The 20,278-nt window shown below is 47.2% G+C and overlaps 1 protein-coding gene across 8 annotated transcripts in view; it reads left to right on the top strand.

The window, feature by feature from the left end:
- The window catches only part of GRAMD1A (GRAM domain containing 1A), a 268,012-nt gene that overhangs the window by 224,906 nt on the left and 22,828 nt on the right, over window positions 1-20,278 (top strand). For all 8 annotated transcript variants that reach the window (XM_063942242.1, XM_063942238.1, XM_063942244.1 and 5 more), the window contains 5 exons: window positions 2,726-2,858; window positions 4,533-4,734; window positions 14,700-14,855; window positions 15,035-15,153; window positions 16,479-16,615. In XM_063942242.1, the coding sequence (XP_063798312.1) occupies window positions 2,726-2,858; window positions 4,533-4,734; window positions 14,700-14,855; window positions 15,035-15,153; window positions 16,479-16,615 (747 nt within the window). The remainder of the gene's footprint in view (window positions 1-2,725; window positions 2,859-4,532; window positions 4,735-14,699; window positions 14,856-15,034; window positions 15,154-16,478; window positions 16,616-20,278) is intronic.

Raw genomic sequence — 20,278 nt, 5'->3', positions numbered from 1 at the left:
AATGCGCGATGGCCTTTGTTTCTATACTGTCCAGATTCCCGTTCCTTGCAGAGTATCTCCCACTAAAAGTAAAGGCAGTTTATGCGCTCGCGCCGCGGTAATATTACAACACATACACAAATTACAGAAGGAATAGATGGGCGCTGATATTGGCAGCGGCTTCTCTGTCATACCTTTATGAAGCTAGTTTTCTTAGGTGAGGTTGATAATTTGTAGCCTGAACCTTGGGGGATATTTATCAAAGCTTGGAGAGAGGGGGTCATTCCGACCTGATCGCACGCTAGGTTTTTTCACAGCGCAGCAATCAGATCAGAACTGCGCATGCATATGCACCGCAATGCGCAGGCGCGTCGTACGGGTACAAAGCGGATCGGTGTTGAGCGATGGATTTAACGAAGAATCCATTCGCACGGCCGATTGCAAGGTGATTGACAGGAAGAAGGCGTTTGTGGGTGGCAACTGACCGTTTTCTGGGAGTGGTTGGAAAAACGCAGGCATGTCTAAGCGTTTGCAGGGCGAGTGTCTGACGTCAATTCCGGGACCGGACAGGCTGATGTGATCGCAGCGGCTGAGTAAGTCCTGGGCTACTCAGAAACTGCACAAACTGTTTTTGTACCGCTCGGCTGCAAACCCGTTCGCACACTTGCAACACTAAAATACACTCCCCTGTGGACGGCGACTATCTGATAGCAGCGCTGCAAAAAGTAGCTAGCGAGCGATCAACTCGGAATGACCCCCAGTCAATCAGCTCCTAACTGCCATGTTACAGGCTGTGCTTGAAAAAGGACAGGAGCTGATTGTTACTTTATCTCTCTGCACTTTATCTCTGTCCAAGCTCTGATAGATCTCCCTTTTTGTCCTGTTATCTGACTGTGGGTCAAGCTTTGTTGGGTATGTAGGCCACACGTGGGTTCTTCGTTTAGGAGAGGGTGTGCAGTGCACCCAAATTGTGCCCTCTATGAATGGAAGAGGAGGGGAGGAACAAGAGCCTATTAGAAGATGGACTGATCCACAAGTGCAACTCAGAACATCCTTGAGTGCCACCTTGTGGTGCTAGTGTCAAGGGTTGCCTATCCCTGACCTGGACAATACTCCTTGTTGTGTACAAAGGCAGGGGTACCCCACACAATGCTCACTTAGTGTGGACTCCAGTAAGATAATAGCTGCCGGAACTGGACCCCACGGTTGGTTACTTGATGGGAGCATGCAGAGCAATGTATATAGGGGAGGGGATTATTGGCCTATGCAATATGGGGGTTCAGTATGATTTACCAAAGGACACAGTACCGAAGGTCATAATCCCCACAGCCATTGACCGACAGTCAAAATACCAACACGGTCAAAATACCGATATTCATTATGCCAACATTTTCAAAATGCCGACATAGTCAGAATACCGATATTTGAAATGCCGACATTTCAAAATACAGACATGAGTTTTTCTGTTTTTTTTTGTGTCAATGTTGACATAGGTCGACATGGAGACCGTGTATGTGTACCGCGTCCCCTCGCATGGCTCACTACACTCGCCATGTTTCGGGCACGGTTATTATGTTCCCCCTCCAGGTCCACTGCGATGGTAAAGTATGGACAAGTCTGTTTTTGGTCAAAAATTCTTTAAAAACACACGTCGGCATTTTCACACGTCGGCATTTCAAATGTCGGTATTCTGTCTACGTCGGCATTTTGACTGTGTTGGTATAATTAATGTCAGTATTTTGACCGTGTTGGCATTTTGACACATCAGCAATTCAAATGTCGGTATTCTGACTATGTCGGCATTTTGAACATGTTGGTATAATGAAAGTCGGAATTTTGACCGTGTCGGTATTTTGACTGTCTGTCAATGGCTGTTGGGATTATGACCATCGGTATTGCGTCTGTCAGTGAATCCACTGCTACCCCAATATGGGGGGTGATTCCGAGTTGATCGCACGTAGCAACTTTTTGCTGCTGGTGCGATCAACTAGACGCCGCCTATGGGGGAGTGTATTTTAGCATAGCAGGGCTGCGATCGCTTGTGCAGCCCTGCTATGCAAAAAAAGTTTAATGCAAAATAAGACCAGGGTCAGACTTACTTACCCTGTGCGATGGATCCAGCGACGAAGGTCCCGGGATTGATGTCAGACATCTGCCCTCCAAACGCCTGGGACACGTCCTGCATTTAGGTCTCCACGCCCGGAAAACGGTGAGTAGACGCCCCGGAACGCCTCCCCGCTGTCAATCTTCTTGCGATCGCGTTAGCGATCACTTTCTTCTTTTTTCTGGCTGCTGCTCTGCGACACCCGTCGCCGAGCAACGACGCGCGTGCGCATTGTGGCCACCGCGCATGCGCAGTTCTGACCCATTCGCACCGCAGTGAAGAACCGCTGCGTGCGAACGGGTCGGAATGACCCCCATGGGGAGTAGAAGGGAAAGTCAGTTGCTCAGTTGCAGTGGTTGTCTCCTTTTTTTTTGTCTTTTTGCACGCATTTTTATTACATGTCTTCCAATGCGAGTATCTTACATTACAGCGACTTCTGCGGTGAGGGGGCGTGGTAAACGTTAATCCTCCTATTTCAGCTGTATCGACCCTTTAACACTTGAATACGTTGAAGCTACTCGATGGCTGTGTTTTTATTTCTTTTTTGTCACGCAGCTTTTGCGTGTTATGCTTTTTTATTCTCTATGCCTGGCTCTTACTCACCATGTGACACTAGTTAATTATTCTTTTTTTTTTTTTTAGCGTCAGCGAAGATTTTCCCGAGGTCCCTGATCTGAGCGACACGTCTTCCCGTGACACTAAACTGAGCACCAGTCCCAAGCTGCAGGCCACCGATTCTTTCACCTCCCTTGCCAGCAGTGAAGGGATGCTAACGGTAAGACCTTCGTTCATGCAGCCATCATTAATTAACTGAAACAGACACGGGGCTGTTCAGTGCTAGATATCCTCACTGTTGTCATTACTGAAACCACCAATGCCGAAAGAGGTACGGGAAAGGGGGTGTATCAAACCCTGGAGAGAGAGAAAGTGAAGACGTTGCTCATAAGCAGCTTCTGTAATTTTGTAGATGGTGCTAGATAAATGATAGCTAGATGCTCATTGGTTGCTGTGGGCACTTTATCTCTCTTGCATTACCCCCAAAGTATCTAGGTTATAGCACAGTAAGGCCCAGGTTTATCAAGCCTTGGAGAGTGATACATTGCAGTTCAAACAATGTAGTTATATAAGCAAGGCTAAAGGTGGGTAAACACTGGAAGATATATCTGCTGATCAATTGATCTGCAGATATATCTATGGACGGATCGGGCAGTGTGTTGTGCATACACACTGCCCGATCCGTCGGGGACTGACGTCATGAACTGGGCGGGCGTGTACACACGCCCGCCCAGTTCAGCTGTCAATCACCGCCGGCCGCCGCAGCATGTGTACGGGCGGTCGGCCGACCGGCGTACACACACAGCGACGCGCCAATATATCGGTAGATATATTGTCCGTCGGCTGTGCTGCGGGGCCGACGCAGTACCTCTGTAAACGACGGAGTTCACCGACGTACCGGCCGTACACACTGGCCGACGGACCCGCGATATATATCGGCCGTTCAATGTTACTATACATTGTTACAATAAACATAAAAAGCAAGGAAACTAATGATACAGGGGGAATTCAATTACCTGTGATCCATTTTTACAGTCCAAAAATTGCGGTAAAATCCTGTTTTGCTGCAATTTTTTTTTAGTTTGGTTTTTACATTTTTTTTTGGGGGGGGGGGGGGGGGGGTAGGGGGTGATTCAATGACCCTGGGCCAATTCATGAAACAGCGAAAAGTGTGGAGAAGTGAGCAACCAACCAGTGTTGACGTAGCATTTATAAAGTGCATTCTATTTAATTATACGTAGCAGCTGATTGGTTGCCATGGACAACTTCTCCACTGGTTCACTTCTCCGTACCCTCCACTGCTTCATGAATAGACACCCCCCCCCTGTTTTTTCGCACAGAAACACACAGGATCCGGGATAAGTTCCAGGATCCATATGTTTTCGAAAAAGCAGCACTTATTGGGGATTTTGTTTGTCCTGCCTCCGGGCAGGTGAAACAGAATCCCTGACAGTGCTAGCTTTCGGGTATAATTGAATTTCCGCCCCGGGGATCAATTAGCTGTGGTAATTTACCATGGCTAATTGAATTCCTCCCACAGTATAAAAGCTACGAATGCATTTCATTAGTAACAGTTTAATAGTCGAAACCTAATTAAAAAGTAGGAGGAGGGGTGTGGGTTAGGGGAGGGGGCGAGGGTTGAGGGGGTCAGGGGGTCACTGATCAGTTTAAAAAGAAAGTTTGCCATTTACGTTAAACCGAAAATATTTCTAAAGAGAACAAGTGTAGGTGTTGCCTACAGAAACCAGTCAGCTTCTAGCTGTCATTTGCCCAGTACATTCTATACTATGAAAGCTAGAATCTGATTGGATGCTGTGGGCAATATCTCTACATGAGCTCCTTATAAGGTTTGAGACATCTCCCCCTTAGTGATACATTGATTACATCATTGCAGACAGCAGAAGACATGACCGGACAGTCGGACGCGCTGACAGACTCTCAGCTGGATGGCTCCTCCAGTCAGACGGTGACTCCTCTCTCGGAAATGGCCAGTACGGGGCTGCTGGACTCCCTGCCTGCTCTGGACCTTCTCCCCAGCGAGGACCTGCCCACTGACCCAAGCAACAACTCCACCCCTAGCTCCACTCAGGACGAGGGTCAGTATCTGTGTGTAACTAATTAGAGTGTTATAAATGCACAAGTGAGATGGGTAGATGCAGAGCCGGCCTTAGGCATAGGCAAACTAGGCAATTGCCTAGGGCATTTAATATGCCTAGGGGCATCAGCAGCTTCTGCTGATTAAAATGAAATACGGCATGCCTATATTCTGTGTGTAGCATTTCATATGCAGATACAGCCACAGTCTCACACAGTATATAGGCATGCTACATATCAGTTTAATCAGCAGAAGCTGCTTGTGCATCCTAGCCACATAGCAATGCAAATAAGATGCATTTTCATTAAAAAAAAGGTGCCTGACGTTAGCATTGATGCAATATCTATGAGGCAGAGGTCACAATGTTAGTGGCAGTGTGATTGCTGTGTGCATGTGAGTGGTTTGGTTGTTCAGTAGTGTTCAGAATATGTGTAAGGAGCATTATGTGTGTCATGTAAAAATGCATTAATAATGTGCAACATATGTGTAAAAGGGTACTACTGTATGTGTGTCATTATGTGTATAGAGGCACTAATAATGTGCAGCAAATGTGTAGGGGGCACTATGTGTGTCATTATGTGTATAAGGACATTAATAAAGGTTGTCATAATGTGTAAGGCGCATTATGTTTATAAGGACACTAATAATGTATCTCATATGTGTAAGGGGCATTACTGTGTGGAATTATGTGTATAAATGCATTACTAATGTGTGGCATTATGTGTATAAGGTGCTCTACTATGTGGCGTTGCATATAGAAAGGGCACTACTGTGTCGTCTAATGTGAATAAAGAGCAATAGGGTATGATGTAATGTGAATAAGGGGCTCTACTGTGAGTAGTAACGTTTATAAGGTAAAGTGATACTACTGTGGGATGTAATATGAATTATGAACACTATCGCATGATCAAATGTGAATAAAGTTGCAGTACTGTGTGGCTTAATTGGAATTGGGGTTACTATTGTGTGGCCATGCCCCTTGCCAGCAAAAACACACCCTTTTTTGGGCTGTGCGCCAAATGTGTAAACTGTTCCTATTTAAAATATAGGGGGTACAAACACCAAAATAAGGACTGCTATGGGTGAGGGGTGATGGTGCTGGGGAAGAGGTGCAAGGTCAGAGGCAGAAACAGCGGTGGTGCTAGAGGGCACCAGCCAAAATCTTGCCTAGGGCATCATATTGGTTAGGGCCGGCTCTGCGTAGATGTGCAAAAGTGTCATCAGTTAACTATCATCCTGGTCGGACATAGCTTAAATAGGGCGGCTTTCAGTGATATGCAAATAGGAAAAACAGTTGTGTGATATCACTACTCATGGTGTGGTGTCAGAAGCTAGAATTCTATAGATCTCTATTGTATTACTGTAGCCTGTGACACCTTACTGACATCACATCACAGGCTGTGACACCTCATCAAGGACTGTGACACCTCGTCACGGACTGTGACACCTCATCACGGACTGTGACACCTCATCACAAGCTCTGACATGTCATCACAAGCTCTGACATCACATCACGGGCTGTGACACCTCATCACGGGCTGTGACACCTCATCACGGACTGTGACACCTCATCACAAGCTCTGACATGTCATCACAAGCTCTGACATCACATCACGGGCTGTGACACCTCATCACGGGCTGTGACACCTCATCACGGACTGTGACACCTCATCACAGGCTGTGACACCTCATCACAAGCTCTGACACCGCATCACGGGCTGTGACACCTCATCACGGGCTGTGGCACCTCATCACGGACTGTGACACCTCATCACGGACTGTGACACCTCATCACGGGCTGTGACACCTCATCACAAGCTCTGACATGTCATCACAAGCTCTGACATCACATCACGGGCTGTGACACCTCATCACGGGCTGTGACACCTCATCACGGACTGTGACACCTCATCACAGGCTGTGACACCTCATCACAGGCTGTGACACCTCATCACAAGCTCTGACACCGCATCACGGGCTGTGACACCTCATCACGGGCTGTGGCACACCTCATCATGGGCTGTGGCACCTCATCACGGGCTGTGACACCTCATCACGGGATGTGACATCGCATCATGAGCTCTGACACCGCATCATGGGCTGTGACACCTCATCACGGGCTGTGACACCTCATCACGGGCTGTGGCACACCTCATCATGGGCTGTGGCACCTCATCACGGGCTGTGACACCTCATCACGGGATGTGACACCGCATCATGAGCTCTGACACCGCATCATGGGCTGTGACACCTCATCACGGGATGTGACACCGCATCATGAGCTCTGACACCGCATCATGGGCTGTGGCACCTCATCACGGGATGTGACACCGCATCATGAGCTCTGACACCTCATCATGGGCTGTGACACCTCATCAGGAGCTCTGACACCTCATCATGGGCTGTGACACCTCATCAGGAGCTGTGACACCTCATCACGGGCTGTGACACCTCATCACGGGCTGTGACACCTCATCACGGGCTGTGACACCTCATCACGGGCTGTGACACCTCATCACGAGCTGTGTCACCTCATCACGGGCTGTGACACCTCATCACGGGCTGTGACACCTCACACGGGCTGTGACACCTCATCACGGGCTGTGACACCCCATCACGGGCTGTGACACCCCATCACGGGCTGTGACACCTCATCACGGGCTGTGACACCTCATCACGGGCTGTGACACCTCATCACGGGCTGTGACACCCCATCACGGGCTGTGACACGTCATCACGGGCTGTGACACCTCATCATGAGCTGTGGCATCTCAACACGAAAATGTTTTTGTATCGTGAAAAGCCAGGAAAATGTCCGGCCTGAGGTATAGTTAAATAACACATCTGTATAACGTTGTAAATATGTCTGTATAAACATGGTGAGTTCTGATGTCATGGCTCATATTTGGTGAGTACTGATGTCATCACTTCAGTGTTAGTTAGTAAAGCAGTAATGCACAGTATTTACCCAACCAACGTCTATCTCTTCCATAATTCCCAGCTCCCGAGATCCTACAGTCTACACAATTACTACAGAATTCTATCCCATCTGCAGCAGAACAGAATCTGCCAGACACCCCCCCCCCCCTAGGTGCTCATGTGCCATCGGGCTATTAAAACCCACCGCTATCTGTGTCACAGAATTCCTTGATGAATTCTAATATCCTTATGTATTACAGCGGGGGTGCTTTATTCTATATATCATTTGCTTGGCCTCTATGAACAACACGATCCCGTGGCCATGCCATATTATGAATATCGGTCTCCTTTGTGCTGTTGGCTGTATGACTGTGCCTCTTCGGCAGGTCAGGGCCCCCATGCAGGCCTAGGACCCAGTACTTTCTAACGGCACCTCCCCTCCTCTCTCCTAAGAGTTTGTGAGTAATGATTAAAAATATCCCCTCCGGAATATCCGTATTACATTATTTGGGCACCACCTGTGTATGTTCATTATAAGCAGGATATATTTTCTTTGAGCACTGATAACCACTGTTTGTTTTTCTCCTATGGGCCTCTGTAAAAATAAGAATTTACTTACCGATAATTCTATTTCTCGTAGTCCGTAGTGGATGCTGGGGACTCCGTCAGGACCATGGGGAATAGCGGGCTCCGCAGGAGACAGGGCACATCTAAAAAGCTTTTTAGGTCACATGGTGTGTACTGGCTCCTCCCCCCATGACCCTCCTCCAAGCCTCAGTTAGGTACTGTGCCCGGACGAGCGAACACAATAAGGAAGGATCTTGAATCCCGGGTAAGACTCATACCAGCCACACCAATCACACCGTACAACTTGTGATCTGAACCCAGTTAACAGTATGATAACAAAACGAAGTAGCCTCCGAAAAGATGGCTCACAACAATAGTAATAACCCGATTTTTGTAACAATAACTATGTACAAGCATTGCAGACAATCCGCACTTGGGATGGGCGCCCAGCATCCACTACGGACTACGAGAAATAGAATTATCGGTAAGTAAATTCTTATTTTCTCTAACGTCCTAGTGGATGCTGGGGACTCCGTCAGGACCATGGGGATTATACCAAAGCTCCCAAACGGGCGGGAGAGTGCGGATGACTCTGCAGCACCGAATGAGAGAACTCCAGGTCCTCCTTAGCCAGAGTATCAAAATTTGTAAAATTTTACAAACGTGTTCTCCCCTGACCACGTAGCTGCTCGGCAAAGTTGTAATGCCGAGACTCCTCGGGCAGCCGCCCAGGATGAGCCCACCTTCCTTGTGGAATGGGCATCTACATATTTCGTCTGTGGCAGGCCTGCCACAGAATGTGCAAGCTGAATTGTACTACAAATCCAGCGTGCAATAGACTGCTTAGAAGCATGAGCACCCAGCTTGTTGGGTGTATACAGTATAAACAGCAAGTCAGACTTTCTGACTCCAGCCGTCCTAACTATATATATATATATATATATATTTTTAGGGCCCTGACCACGTCTAGTAACTTGGAGTCCTCCAAGTCCCTAGTAGCCCCAGGCACCACAAGAGGTTGTTTCAGGTGAAAACGCTGACACCCCTTTATGAAGAAACTGGAGACGAGTCCCAGTTCTGTCCTGTTCAAATGGAAAATTTTAATATGGGCTTTTGTAAGACAAAGCCGCCCATTCTGACAATCGCCTGGCCGAGGCCAGGGCTAACAACATGGTCACTTCCCATGTGAGATATTTGTCAACAGCATGGTCACTTTCCATGTGAGATATTTCAAATCCACAGATTTGAGCGGTTCAAACCAATATGATTTTAAGAAATCCCAACACTATGTTGAGATCTCACGGTGCCCCTAGGGGCACAAAAAAACTGTATATGCAATACATCCTTTACTATCTGGACTTCAGGAACTGAAGTCAATTCTTTCTGGAAGAAAATCTACAGGGCCGAAATTTAAATGTTAATGAACCCCAGTTTGAGGTCCAAAACACTCCTGTTTTCAGGAAGTGTAGAAATCGACCTAGTTGAATTTCCGTCGTGGAGCCTTCCTGGCCTCACCCACGCAACATATTTTCACCACATGTGGTGATGACGTTGTGCGGTCACCTCCTTCCTGGCTTTGACCAGGGTAGGTATGACCTCTTATGGAATGCCTTTTCCCTTCAGGAACCGGCATTCAACCGCCATGCCGTCAAACGCAGCCGCGGTAAGTCTTGGAATAGACATGGTACTTGCTGAATCAAGTCCCTCTCAGCTCCCCAGGCCCTTAGTCCTCTGTGAGCATTTCTTGAAGTTCCGGGTACCAAGTCCCTCTTGGCCAATCCGGAGCCACTAGTATAGTTCATATTCCTCTATGTCTTATAATTCTCAATACCCTGGTTATGAGAAACAGAGGAGGGAACACATACACAGACTGGTACACCCACGGTGTTACCAGAACATCCACAGCTATCGCCTGAAGGTCTCATGACCTGGCGGAATACCTGTCCCGTTTTTTGTTCGGGCGGGACGCCATCATGTCCACCTTTGGTCTTTGCCAACGGTCCACAATCATGTTGAAAAACTTCCCTATGAAGTTTCCACTCTCCCGGGTGGAGGTCATGCCTGCTGAGGAAGTCTGCTTCCCAGTCGTCCACTCCCGGAAAGAACACTGCTGACAGTGCTATCACATGATTTTCCGCCTAGCGAAAAATCCTTGCAGTTTTCACTGCCCTCCTGCTTCTTGTGCCGCCCTTCTGTTTACGTGGGCGACTGCCGTGATGTTATCCCACTGGATCAATACCGGCTGACCTTGAAGCAGAGGTCTAGCTAAGTTTAGAGCATTATAAATTTGCTCTAAGCTTATTTATGCGGAGAGAATTCTCCAGACTTAATCACACTTCCCTGGAAATTTTTTCCCTGTGTGACTGTTCCCCAGCCTCTCAGGCTGGCCTCCGTGGTCACCGGCATCCAATCCTGAATGCCGAATCTGCGGCCCTCTAGAAGATGAGCACTCTGTAATCACCACAGGAGAGACACCCTTTTCCTTGGATATAGGGTTATCCGCTGATGCATCTGAGGATGCGATCCGGACCATTTGTCCAGCAGATCCCACTGAAGAGTTCTTGCGGGAAATCTGCCGAATGGAATTGCTTCGTAATAAGCCACCATTTTTACCAGGACTCTTGTGCAATGATGCACTGACACTTTTCCTGGTTTTAGGAGGATCCCGATTAGCTCGGATAACTCCCTGGTTTTCTCCACTGGGAGAAACACGTTTTTCTGGACTGTGTCCAGAATCTTCCCTAGGAACAGTAGACGTGTCGTCGGAAAAAGCTGCGATTTTGGAATATTTAGAATCCACTCGTGCTGTCGTAGAACTACTTAAGATAGTGCTACTCCGACCTCCAACTGTTCTCTGGACCTTGCCCTTATCAGGAAAGCGTCCATGTTTCTTTTATGAAAAATCCTCATTCCGGCCATTACCTTGGTAAAGACCCGGGGCGCCGTGGACAATCCAAACGGCAGCGTCTGAACTGATAGTGACAGTTCTGTACCAGGAACCTGAAGTACCCTTGGTGAGAAGGGCAAATTTGGACCTGTAGGTAAACGTCCCTGATATCCAGTGACATCATATCGTCCCCTTCTTCCTGGTTCGCTATCACTGCTCCGAGTGACTCCATCTTGATTTGAACGCTTGTATGTAAGTGTTCAAATATTTCAGATCTCACCGAGCCGGTTGGCTTTAGTACCACAATATAGTGTGGAATACTACCCCCTTCCTTGTTGTAAGAAGGGTACTTTGATTATCACCTGCTGGGAATACAGCCTGTGAATTGTGTGAGGGGGAGACGTCTCGAATTTCCAATGTACACCTGGGATATTACATGTAGGATCCCGGAGTTCCCTTGCGAGTGTTGCTGAAACTCTTGAGATGACCCCCTACCGCACCTGAGTCCGCTTGTACGGCCCCAGCGTTATGCTGCGGACTTGGCAGAAGCCGTGAGGAGCTTCTGTTCCTGGGAATGAGCTGCTTGCTGCAGTCTTCTTCCCTTTCCTCTCCCCCTGGGCAGATATGACTGGCCTTCGCCCGCCTGCCCGTATGGGGACGAAAGGACTGAGACTGAAAAGACTGTGTCCTTTTCTGCCAATATGTGACTCGGGGTAACAAAAGGTGGATTTTTCAGCTGTTGCCATGGCCACCAGGTCCAATGGACCGCCCCTTTATACGGCAATACTTCCATATGCCGTCTGGAATCTGCCTCACCTGACCACTGTCATGTCTTCGTCTGGCAGATATGTACATCACATTTACTCTTGATGCCAGAATGCAAATATGCCTCTGCGCATCACACATATATAGAAATGCATCCTTAAAATGCTCTATAGACAATAAAATCCTGTCCCTGTCAAGGGTATCAAAATTTTCAGTCAGGAAATCCGACCAAGCCCCCTCAGCGCTGCACATCCAGGCTGAGGCGATTGCTGGTCGTAGTATAACACCAGTATGTGTGTATATACTGTTATGATATTTTCCAGCTTCCTATCAGCTGGCTCCTTGAGGGCGGCCGTATCTGGAAACGGTAACGCCATGTTTTTTATAAGCGTGTGAGCGCCTTGTCCACCCTAAGGTGTGTTTTCCAACTCGCCCTTACTACTGGCGGGAAAAAGGGTATACCGCCCATAACTTTCTGTCGGAGGAACCCCACGTATCATCACACACTTCATTTAATTTATCTGATTCAGGCAAAACTACAAGTAGTTTATTCCCACCCTACAAAATACCCTTATTTGTGGTACTTGTGGTATCAGAAATACGTAACACCTCCTTCATTGCCCTTAACATGTAACTTGTGGCCCTAAAGGATAAATACGTTTGTTTCTTCACCGTCGACACTGGGGTCAGTGTCCGTGTCAGTGTCTGTCGACCGACTGAGGTAAATGGGCGTTTTTACAAGCCCCTGACGGTGTCTGAGACGCCTGGACCGATACTAATTTGTCCGCCGGCTGTCTCATGTCGTCAACCGGCTTGCAGCGTGTTGACATTATCACGTAATTCCATAAGTAAGCCATCCATTCTGGTGTCGACTCCCTAGAGAGTGACATCACCATTACAGGCAATTTTCTCCGTCTCCTCACCAACATTTTCCTCATACATGTCGACACACACGTACCGACCTACAGCACACACATACAGGGAATGCTCTGATAGAGGACAGGACCCACTAGCCCTTTGGGGAGACAGAGGGAGAGTTTGCCAGCACACACCAAAAGCGCCATAATGTATATAACAACCCTAGAAGGTGTTGTTTCTATATATGGGCTCTTAATATATAATTATATCGCCAATTTATGCCCCCCTTCTCTTTAACCCTGTTTCTGTAGTGCAGGGGAAAGTGGGAGCCTTCCTCACCAGCGGAGCTGGTCAGGAAAATGGCGCTGAGTGCTGAGGAGAATAAGCTCCGCCCCTTTCACGGCGGGCTTTTCTCCCGGTTATTAGGAAAACTGGCCTGGGTTAAATACATACATATAGCCTTAATGGCTATATGTGATGTATTTATTTGCCAAATAGGTATTTATATTGCTGCCCAGGGCGCCCCCAGCAGCGCCCTGCACCCTCCGTGACCGTGTCAGTGAGCCGTGTAGCAACAATGGCGCACAGCTGCAGTGCTGTGCGCTACCTCTCTGAAGACTGTGAAGTCTTCTGCCGCCTGTTTCCGGACCTCCGTTCCGCCGTCTTTCTTCAGCGTCTGTAAGGGGGATCGGCGGCGCGGCTCCGGGACGAACCCCAGGCTGACCTGTGTTCCGACTCCCTCTGGAGCTCAGTGTCCAGTAGCCTAAAACTTCAATCCTCCTGCACGCAGGTGAGTTGCAAGTCTCTCCCCTAAGTCCCTCGTTGCAGTGATCCTGTCGCCAGCAGGAATCACTGATTAGAAACCTAAAAAAAAACTTTACTAAACAGCTCCTTAAGAGAGCCATCCAGTTTGCACCCTTCTCGGACGGGCACAAAAACCTAACTGAGGCTTGGAGGAGGGTCATGGGGGGAGGAGCCAGTACACACCATGTGACCTAAAAAGCTTTTTAGATGTGCCCTGTCTCCTGCGGAGCCCGCTATTCCCCATGGTCCTGACGGAGTCCCCAGCATCCACTAGGACGTTAGAGAAAATATGTTATGGAGGCATAGTACAGCACAGCGTGCCTGGTGCAAACGAGGTGCAGGGGTTATGGGATATCAGTGCAGTCCTGTATTGCATCAGTCTGATTAATCTCACAGCCTGGGGTTCTAGTATCATCCATCACATCTGGCGCTGGATAACGAGGCCGGCTGGGGAGGCCGCTGTGTGTCTTTTCCCTGTCTGCCCAAGTATTTAGCTGCACATCCCGATTGCTGTCACAGGAAGGAGACAGTGTACACAGCAATGAGACCAGGGCTGTATCCTGACATACAGATCTTATTAGCAGTATCCTGGTAATTGCCTAACAGCCTCCAACTGTGAATATTGATTTGTGTTCTTGACGTCTTGGAAAGAAATGTAGTGTAAGCTGACATGGCAAATCCTTCATGTGATATCTCAGGCTGCATGAATATAAATGGGCAGTACGGATGGTGTAATGGTTAGCATTACTGCCTCACAGCACTGAGGTCATGGGTTCAATTCCCACCATGGCCCTAACTGTGTGGAGTTTGTATATTCTCCCCGTGCTTGCGTCGGTTTCCTCCCACAATCCAAAAATATGCTGGTAGTTTAATTGGATCCCAACAAAAACTTAACCCTAGTGTGAATGTGTCTGTGTGTACATGTGATAGGGAATATAGATTGTAAGCTCCACTGGGGCAGGGACTGATGTGAATGGCCAAACATTATCTGTAAAGCGCTGCGGAATATGTGTGCGCTGTATAAATAACTGGTAATAAATAATAATAATAAATGTTTACAGTCGGCATGTCATATATATATTTTGGATATGTCAGCGATACAGTATATTGAGCTGCATGTTCCTATCTAACCAGCGGCACATCTATTTCTCTGTCTCTCTTTCCAGATGGTAGTTGTCTCTCTAAAGATGGCATCTTCACGGACCTGCCGGGCAGACTGCATATAAATGCTGTGTACCACGTCGCCGCGGAGCGCCTGCAGCAAGCGCTGACCTCTGACACCCGCTTCATGAGCGAGTTCATGGAGCAAAGAAAGTTCACTGGTCAGACATCTGCCTTTGTCACCGTCTTCCCTTCTGTAGCAAACTATTGTTATATCATTGTGTTATCTTGGTGCACTTTATCCCCCCCTTGTAGTACTCCCTGCCCTGTACGTTATACTATAATCTGTCTGTAGCACTATTTTTTTTCCCTTATGGCGTCTCTCTGCTGTTCCGCACAGATGTCATCGTGAACCCTTGGGTAACTGACAGCAGCGGGAAACAATCTAGGGTTATCAACTACACTATTCCCATCAATAACCCCTTGGGACCAAAGTCAGCTCCCGCCGTGGAGACCCAGGTGAGCTGGAATCTACAACCTAACCTTTATACTACAGTAAGATGCTTTATAATGTTGGCACAGTCTCTCCGCCTTTCTGATTTATACTTAGATTTGTTTTGTCTGATTTGCATCTATTCCGTCTAGGGTGGTCATTCCGAGTTAAACGCTCGCTAGCCGTTTTTAGCAGCCGTGCAAACGCTATGCCGCCTCCCACTGGGAGTGTATTTTAGCTTAGCAGAAGTGCGAACGAAAGGATCGCAGAGCGGCTACAAAGTTTTTTTGTGCAGTTTTAGAGTAGCTCAAAACCTACTCAGTGCTTACGATGACTTCAGACTGTTCAGTTCCTGTTTTGACGTCACAAACACGCCCTTCGTTCGCCCAGACACGCCTGTGTTTTTCCTGGCATGCCTGCGTTTTTTTGAACACTCCCTGAAAACGGTCAGTTGACACCCAGAAACGCCCACTTCATGTCAATCACTCTGCGGCCAGCAGTGCGACTGAAAAGCTTCGCTAGACCTTGTGTGAAACGACATTGTTCATTGTAATAGTACGTTGCGTGTGCGCATTGCGCCGCATACGCATGCGCAGAAGTGCTGTTTTTTTGCCTCTTCGCTGTACAGCGACCGAATGGAGCTAGCGATCAACTCGGAATGACCACCTATGTGCACGGTAACTGCTTAGCAAGGCCCATTTTACAGGCCGAGTAATCCAGGCACAGGCAGGGGTACTGAAAATTTACTAAGGTGGGAGTTTTTTTTAGAACTGGTGATGTTGCGCACAGCAACCAATCAGATTCTTTCTATTATCTTCTAGAAGCAGCTAGATAAATGTTAAGTAGAATCCGATTGGTTGCTGTGAGCAACATCATCAGTTTTCAAAAAACTCCCACCTTAGTAAATTTACCCCACAGAGCATGATATTCTCTGTGAAGGTGCTTATGTATATGTAGTGCGATTGCCTCTTGCGGCACAGTCTGCTGATAATGGCGAGAAGACTCCTCTTTGGACATGCAGCTTATAATCAGACCTTTAATTCCAGTAAGGAAAAGTTTCGGCTATTCAAAAAGTTGGGCTTGTTGGGTGGGAATTTCACTTACCCCATTGCAGTATCACTGGCATTTGACGCTGTCCAACCCACTCTTCAAAAAGTCTCCTGTCACACTAGTGCGGGAGGATTGTGGTGTCAGACACTTTTGTATGAATCAAAATACATACTTCCAACTTTTTGAATTTCATTTTCAGTTCCTGTTACCTGCTCGTTTTGACAACCCACCCCCCCACCCCACGCCCACACACACACACGCCTGCCCATCTCATGTGCTTTTACCTATGTGTCTCCCGCAGACTCTCTACAGTTTGAAGAGATCAGTGTGTGTTCTAGACACCCAAGTCATCACGCAAGGGATCCCGTACCAGGACTATTTTTACACCGCTCATCGGTACTGCATCACCAGCGTGGCCAAGAACAAGGCCCGTCTCAGGTACCAGCTGTTACATACCGCCTACGCGTTTCACCGCTTGGATAGCACAGGGCCCACTCAGCACTCCTACTCTGAATGACTCATCTCTCACGCCCACTCACTGTGTCATCCGCCATTGTGACTGACAGCGTAACAACCACATAGTGACAGAGACACAGTATTATTATAATTCTGACATTTCTTCTACATTGTTACTGCATTAATGCCGCTCTCTCTGCCTGGATGTGGTTCTCTCCGTCATTCTCTACATTTTTTTTCTTTAAACCTATCCTCCCACATTAATTTAATTTAGTTTCTTACCTCTGCTGTCGGTCAGCTATGGCAAAACACCTCTGTTGTGCGTTAGTGCTACCATCAGCATCCCAACAATATACACAGGTCACCTGTGGGATATCCAGGCTGTATGTCATCCTGCAGGTGATCTGATACTATTGTTGTATTGCTAATTGGTTGCTTCTGCTTACTAATAATCCCACCATCCGTCAGTCATGGCAGACCGAGCGCAGAGGTAGGCACAGAATTCAGGCAGCTGTGAGCATCGCACAGAACCAGATTATATGGAGACCAGGCAGCGGCTAATTACACTGAACTGTTTCACAACAAGTAATAAATCAGCAGGAATGTTCACTTATTTGTACAGTATCACCCCTATAACCACACTGTGGAATCAGCACTTTTTCTGTGCTGAACCAATAATCCAGAGAACGCAACCTCCGCTTATGTGGCATGAATGCAGTAATACTTCTAACTGATGTCAATGGTTCCTAATGACTGGATATTCTGCACGCTAACTGATATCACTGGTTCCTCCTAGTAAGTGTTCAGACTGCACGCTCAGTGATGTCACTTACCACTACTGATTGGATAGGCTGCACTTTCAGTGATGTCACTTACCACTAGTGATTGGATAGGCTGCATTCTCAGTGATGTCACTGGTTCCTAGTGAGTGTGTAGGCTGCACTCACAGTGATGTCAATTACCACTAGTGACTGGATAGGCTGCATTCTCAGTGATGTCACTGGTTCCTACTGAGTGTATAGGCTGCACTCACAGTGATGTCACTTACCACTAGTGAATGGATAGTCTGCATTCTCAGTGATGTCACTGGTTCCTACTGAGTGTATAGGCTGCACTCACAGTGATGTCACTTACCACTGGTGACTGGATAGGCTGCATTCTCAGTGATGTCACTTACCACTAGTGACTGGATAGGCTGCATTCTCAGTGATGTCACTTACCACTAGTGATTGGATAGGCTGCATTCTTAGTGATGTCACTGGTTCCTAGTGTGTGTTTAGGCTGCAATCTCAGTGATGTCACTTACCACTAATGAATTGATAGGCTGCATTGTCAGTGATGTCACTGGTTCCTAGTGAGTGTACAGGCTGCACTCTCAGTATTGTCACTTACCACTACTAGTGAATGGATAGGATGCATTCTCAGTGATGTCACTTACCACTAATGAGTGTACAGTATAGGCTGCATTCTCAGTGATGTCACTACTAGTGAGTGTACAGTATAGGATGCATTCTCAGTGATGTCACTTACCACTAGTGAGTGTATAGGCTGCATTCTCAGTGATGTCACCACTAGTGAGTGTATAGGCTGCATTCTCAGTGATGTCATTTACCACTAGTGAGTGTACAGTATAGGCTGCATTCTCAGTGATGTCACTTGCCACTAGTGATTGGATAGGCTGCATTCTCAGTGATGTCACTTACCACTAGTGATTGGATAGGCTGCATTCCTAGTGATGTCACTGGTTCCTAGAGTGTGTTTAGGGTGCACTCTCAGTGATGTCACTTACCACTAATGAATTGATAGGCTGCATTGTCAGTGATGTCACTGGTTCCTAGTGAGTGTACAGGCTGCACTCTCAGTATTGTCACTTACCACTACTAGTGAATGGATAGGATGCATTCTCAGTGATGTCACTGGTTCCTAGGGGGTATTTAGGCTGCACTCTTAGTGATATCAGTTACCACTAGTGAGTGTACAGTCTGCATTCTCAGTGATGTCATTTACCACTAGTGAGTGTACAGTCTGCATTTTCAGTGATGTCACTTACCACTAGTGAGTGTATAGGCTGCATTCTCAGTGATGTCACTTACCACTAGTGAGTGTATAGGCTGCATTCTCAGTGATGTCACTTACCACTAGTGAGTTTATAGGCTGCATTCTCAGTGATGTCACTTACCACTAGTGAGTGTACAGTCTGCAATCTCAGTGATGTCATTTACCACTAGTGAGTGTACAGTCTGCATTCTCAGTGATGTCACTTACCACTAGTGAGTGTATAGGCTGCATTCTCAGTGATGTCACATACCACTAGAGAGTGTACAGTCTGCATTCTCAGTGATGTCACTTACCACCAGTGAGTGTATAGGCTGCATTCTCAGTGATGTCACTTACCACTAGTGAGTGTACAGTCTGCATTCTCAGTGATGTCATTTACCACTAGTGAGTGTACAGTCTGCATTCTCAGTGATGTCACTTACCACTAGTGAGTGCATAGGCTGCATTCTCAGTGATGTCACTTACCACTAGTGAGTGTATAGTCTGCATTCTCAGTGATGTCACTTACTACTAGTGAGTGTATAGTCTGCATTCTCAGTGATGTCACTTACCACTAGTGAGTGTATAGGCTGCATTCTCAGTGATGTCACTTACCACTAGTGAGTGTATAGTCTGCATTCTCAGTGATGTCACTTACCACAAGTGAGTGTACAGTATAGGCTGCATTCTCAGTGATGTCACTTACCACTAGTGAGTGTACAGTATAGGCTGCATTCTCAGTGATGTCACTTACCACTAGTGAGTTTATAGGCTGCATTCTCAGTGATGTCACTTACCACTAGTGAGTGTACCGTATAGGCCGCATTCTCAGTGATGTAACTTACCACTAGTGAGTTTATAGGCTGCATTCTCAGTGATGTCACTTACCACTAGTGTGTGTACCGTATAGGCTGCATTCTCAGTGATGTCACTTACGACTAGTGAGTGTATAGGCTGCATTCTCAGTGATGTCACTTACTACTAGTGAGTGCATAGGCTGCATTCTCAGTGATGTCACTTACCACTAGTGAGTGTACCGTATAGGCTGCATTCTCAGTGATGTCACTTACCACTAGTGAGTGTATAGGCTGCATTCTCAGTGATGTCACTTACCACTAATGAGTGTATAGGCTGCATTCTCAGTGATGTCACTTACCACTAGTGAGTGTATAGCCTGCATTCTCAGTGATGTCACTTACCACAAGTGAGTGTACAGTATAGGCTGCATTCTCAGTGATGTCACTTACCACTAGTGAGTGTATAGCCTGCATTCTCAGTGATGTCACTTAACACTAGTGAGTGTATAGGCTGCATTCTCAGTGATGTCACTTACCACTAGTGAGTGTACAGTATAGGCTGCATTCTCAGTATTGTCACTTACCACTAATGAGTGTACAGTATAGGCTTCATTCTCAGTGATGTCACTTACCACTAGTGAGTGTACAGTCTGCATTCTCAGTGATGTCATTTACCACTAGTGAGTGTACAGTCTGCATTCTCAGTGATGTCACTTACCACTAGTGAGTGTATAGGCTGCATTCTCAGTGATGTCACTTACCACTAGTGAGTGTATAGGCTGCATTCTCAGTGATGTCACTTACCACTAGT

This window comes from Pseudophryne corroboree, chromosome 10, assembly GCF_028390025.1.
Source record: "Pseudophryne corroboree isolate aPseCor3 chromosome 10, aPseCor3.hap2, whole genome shotgun sequence".
NCBI lineage: Eukaryota > Metazoa > Chordata > Amphibia > Anura > Myobatrachidae > Pseudophryne > Pseudophryne corroboree.
This window is presented reverse-complemented; position numbering and strand designations above follow the sequence as displayed.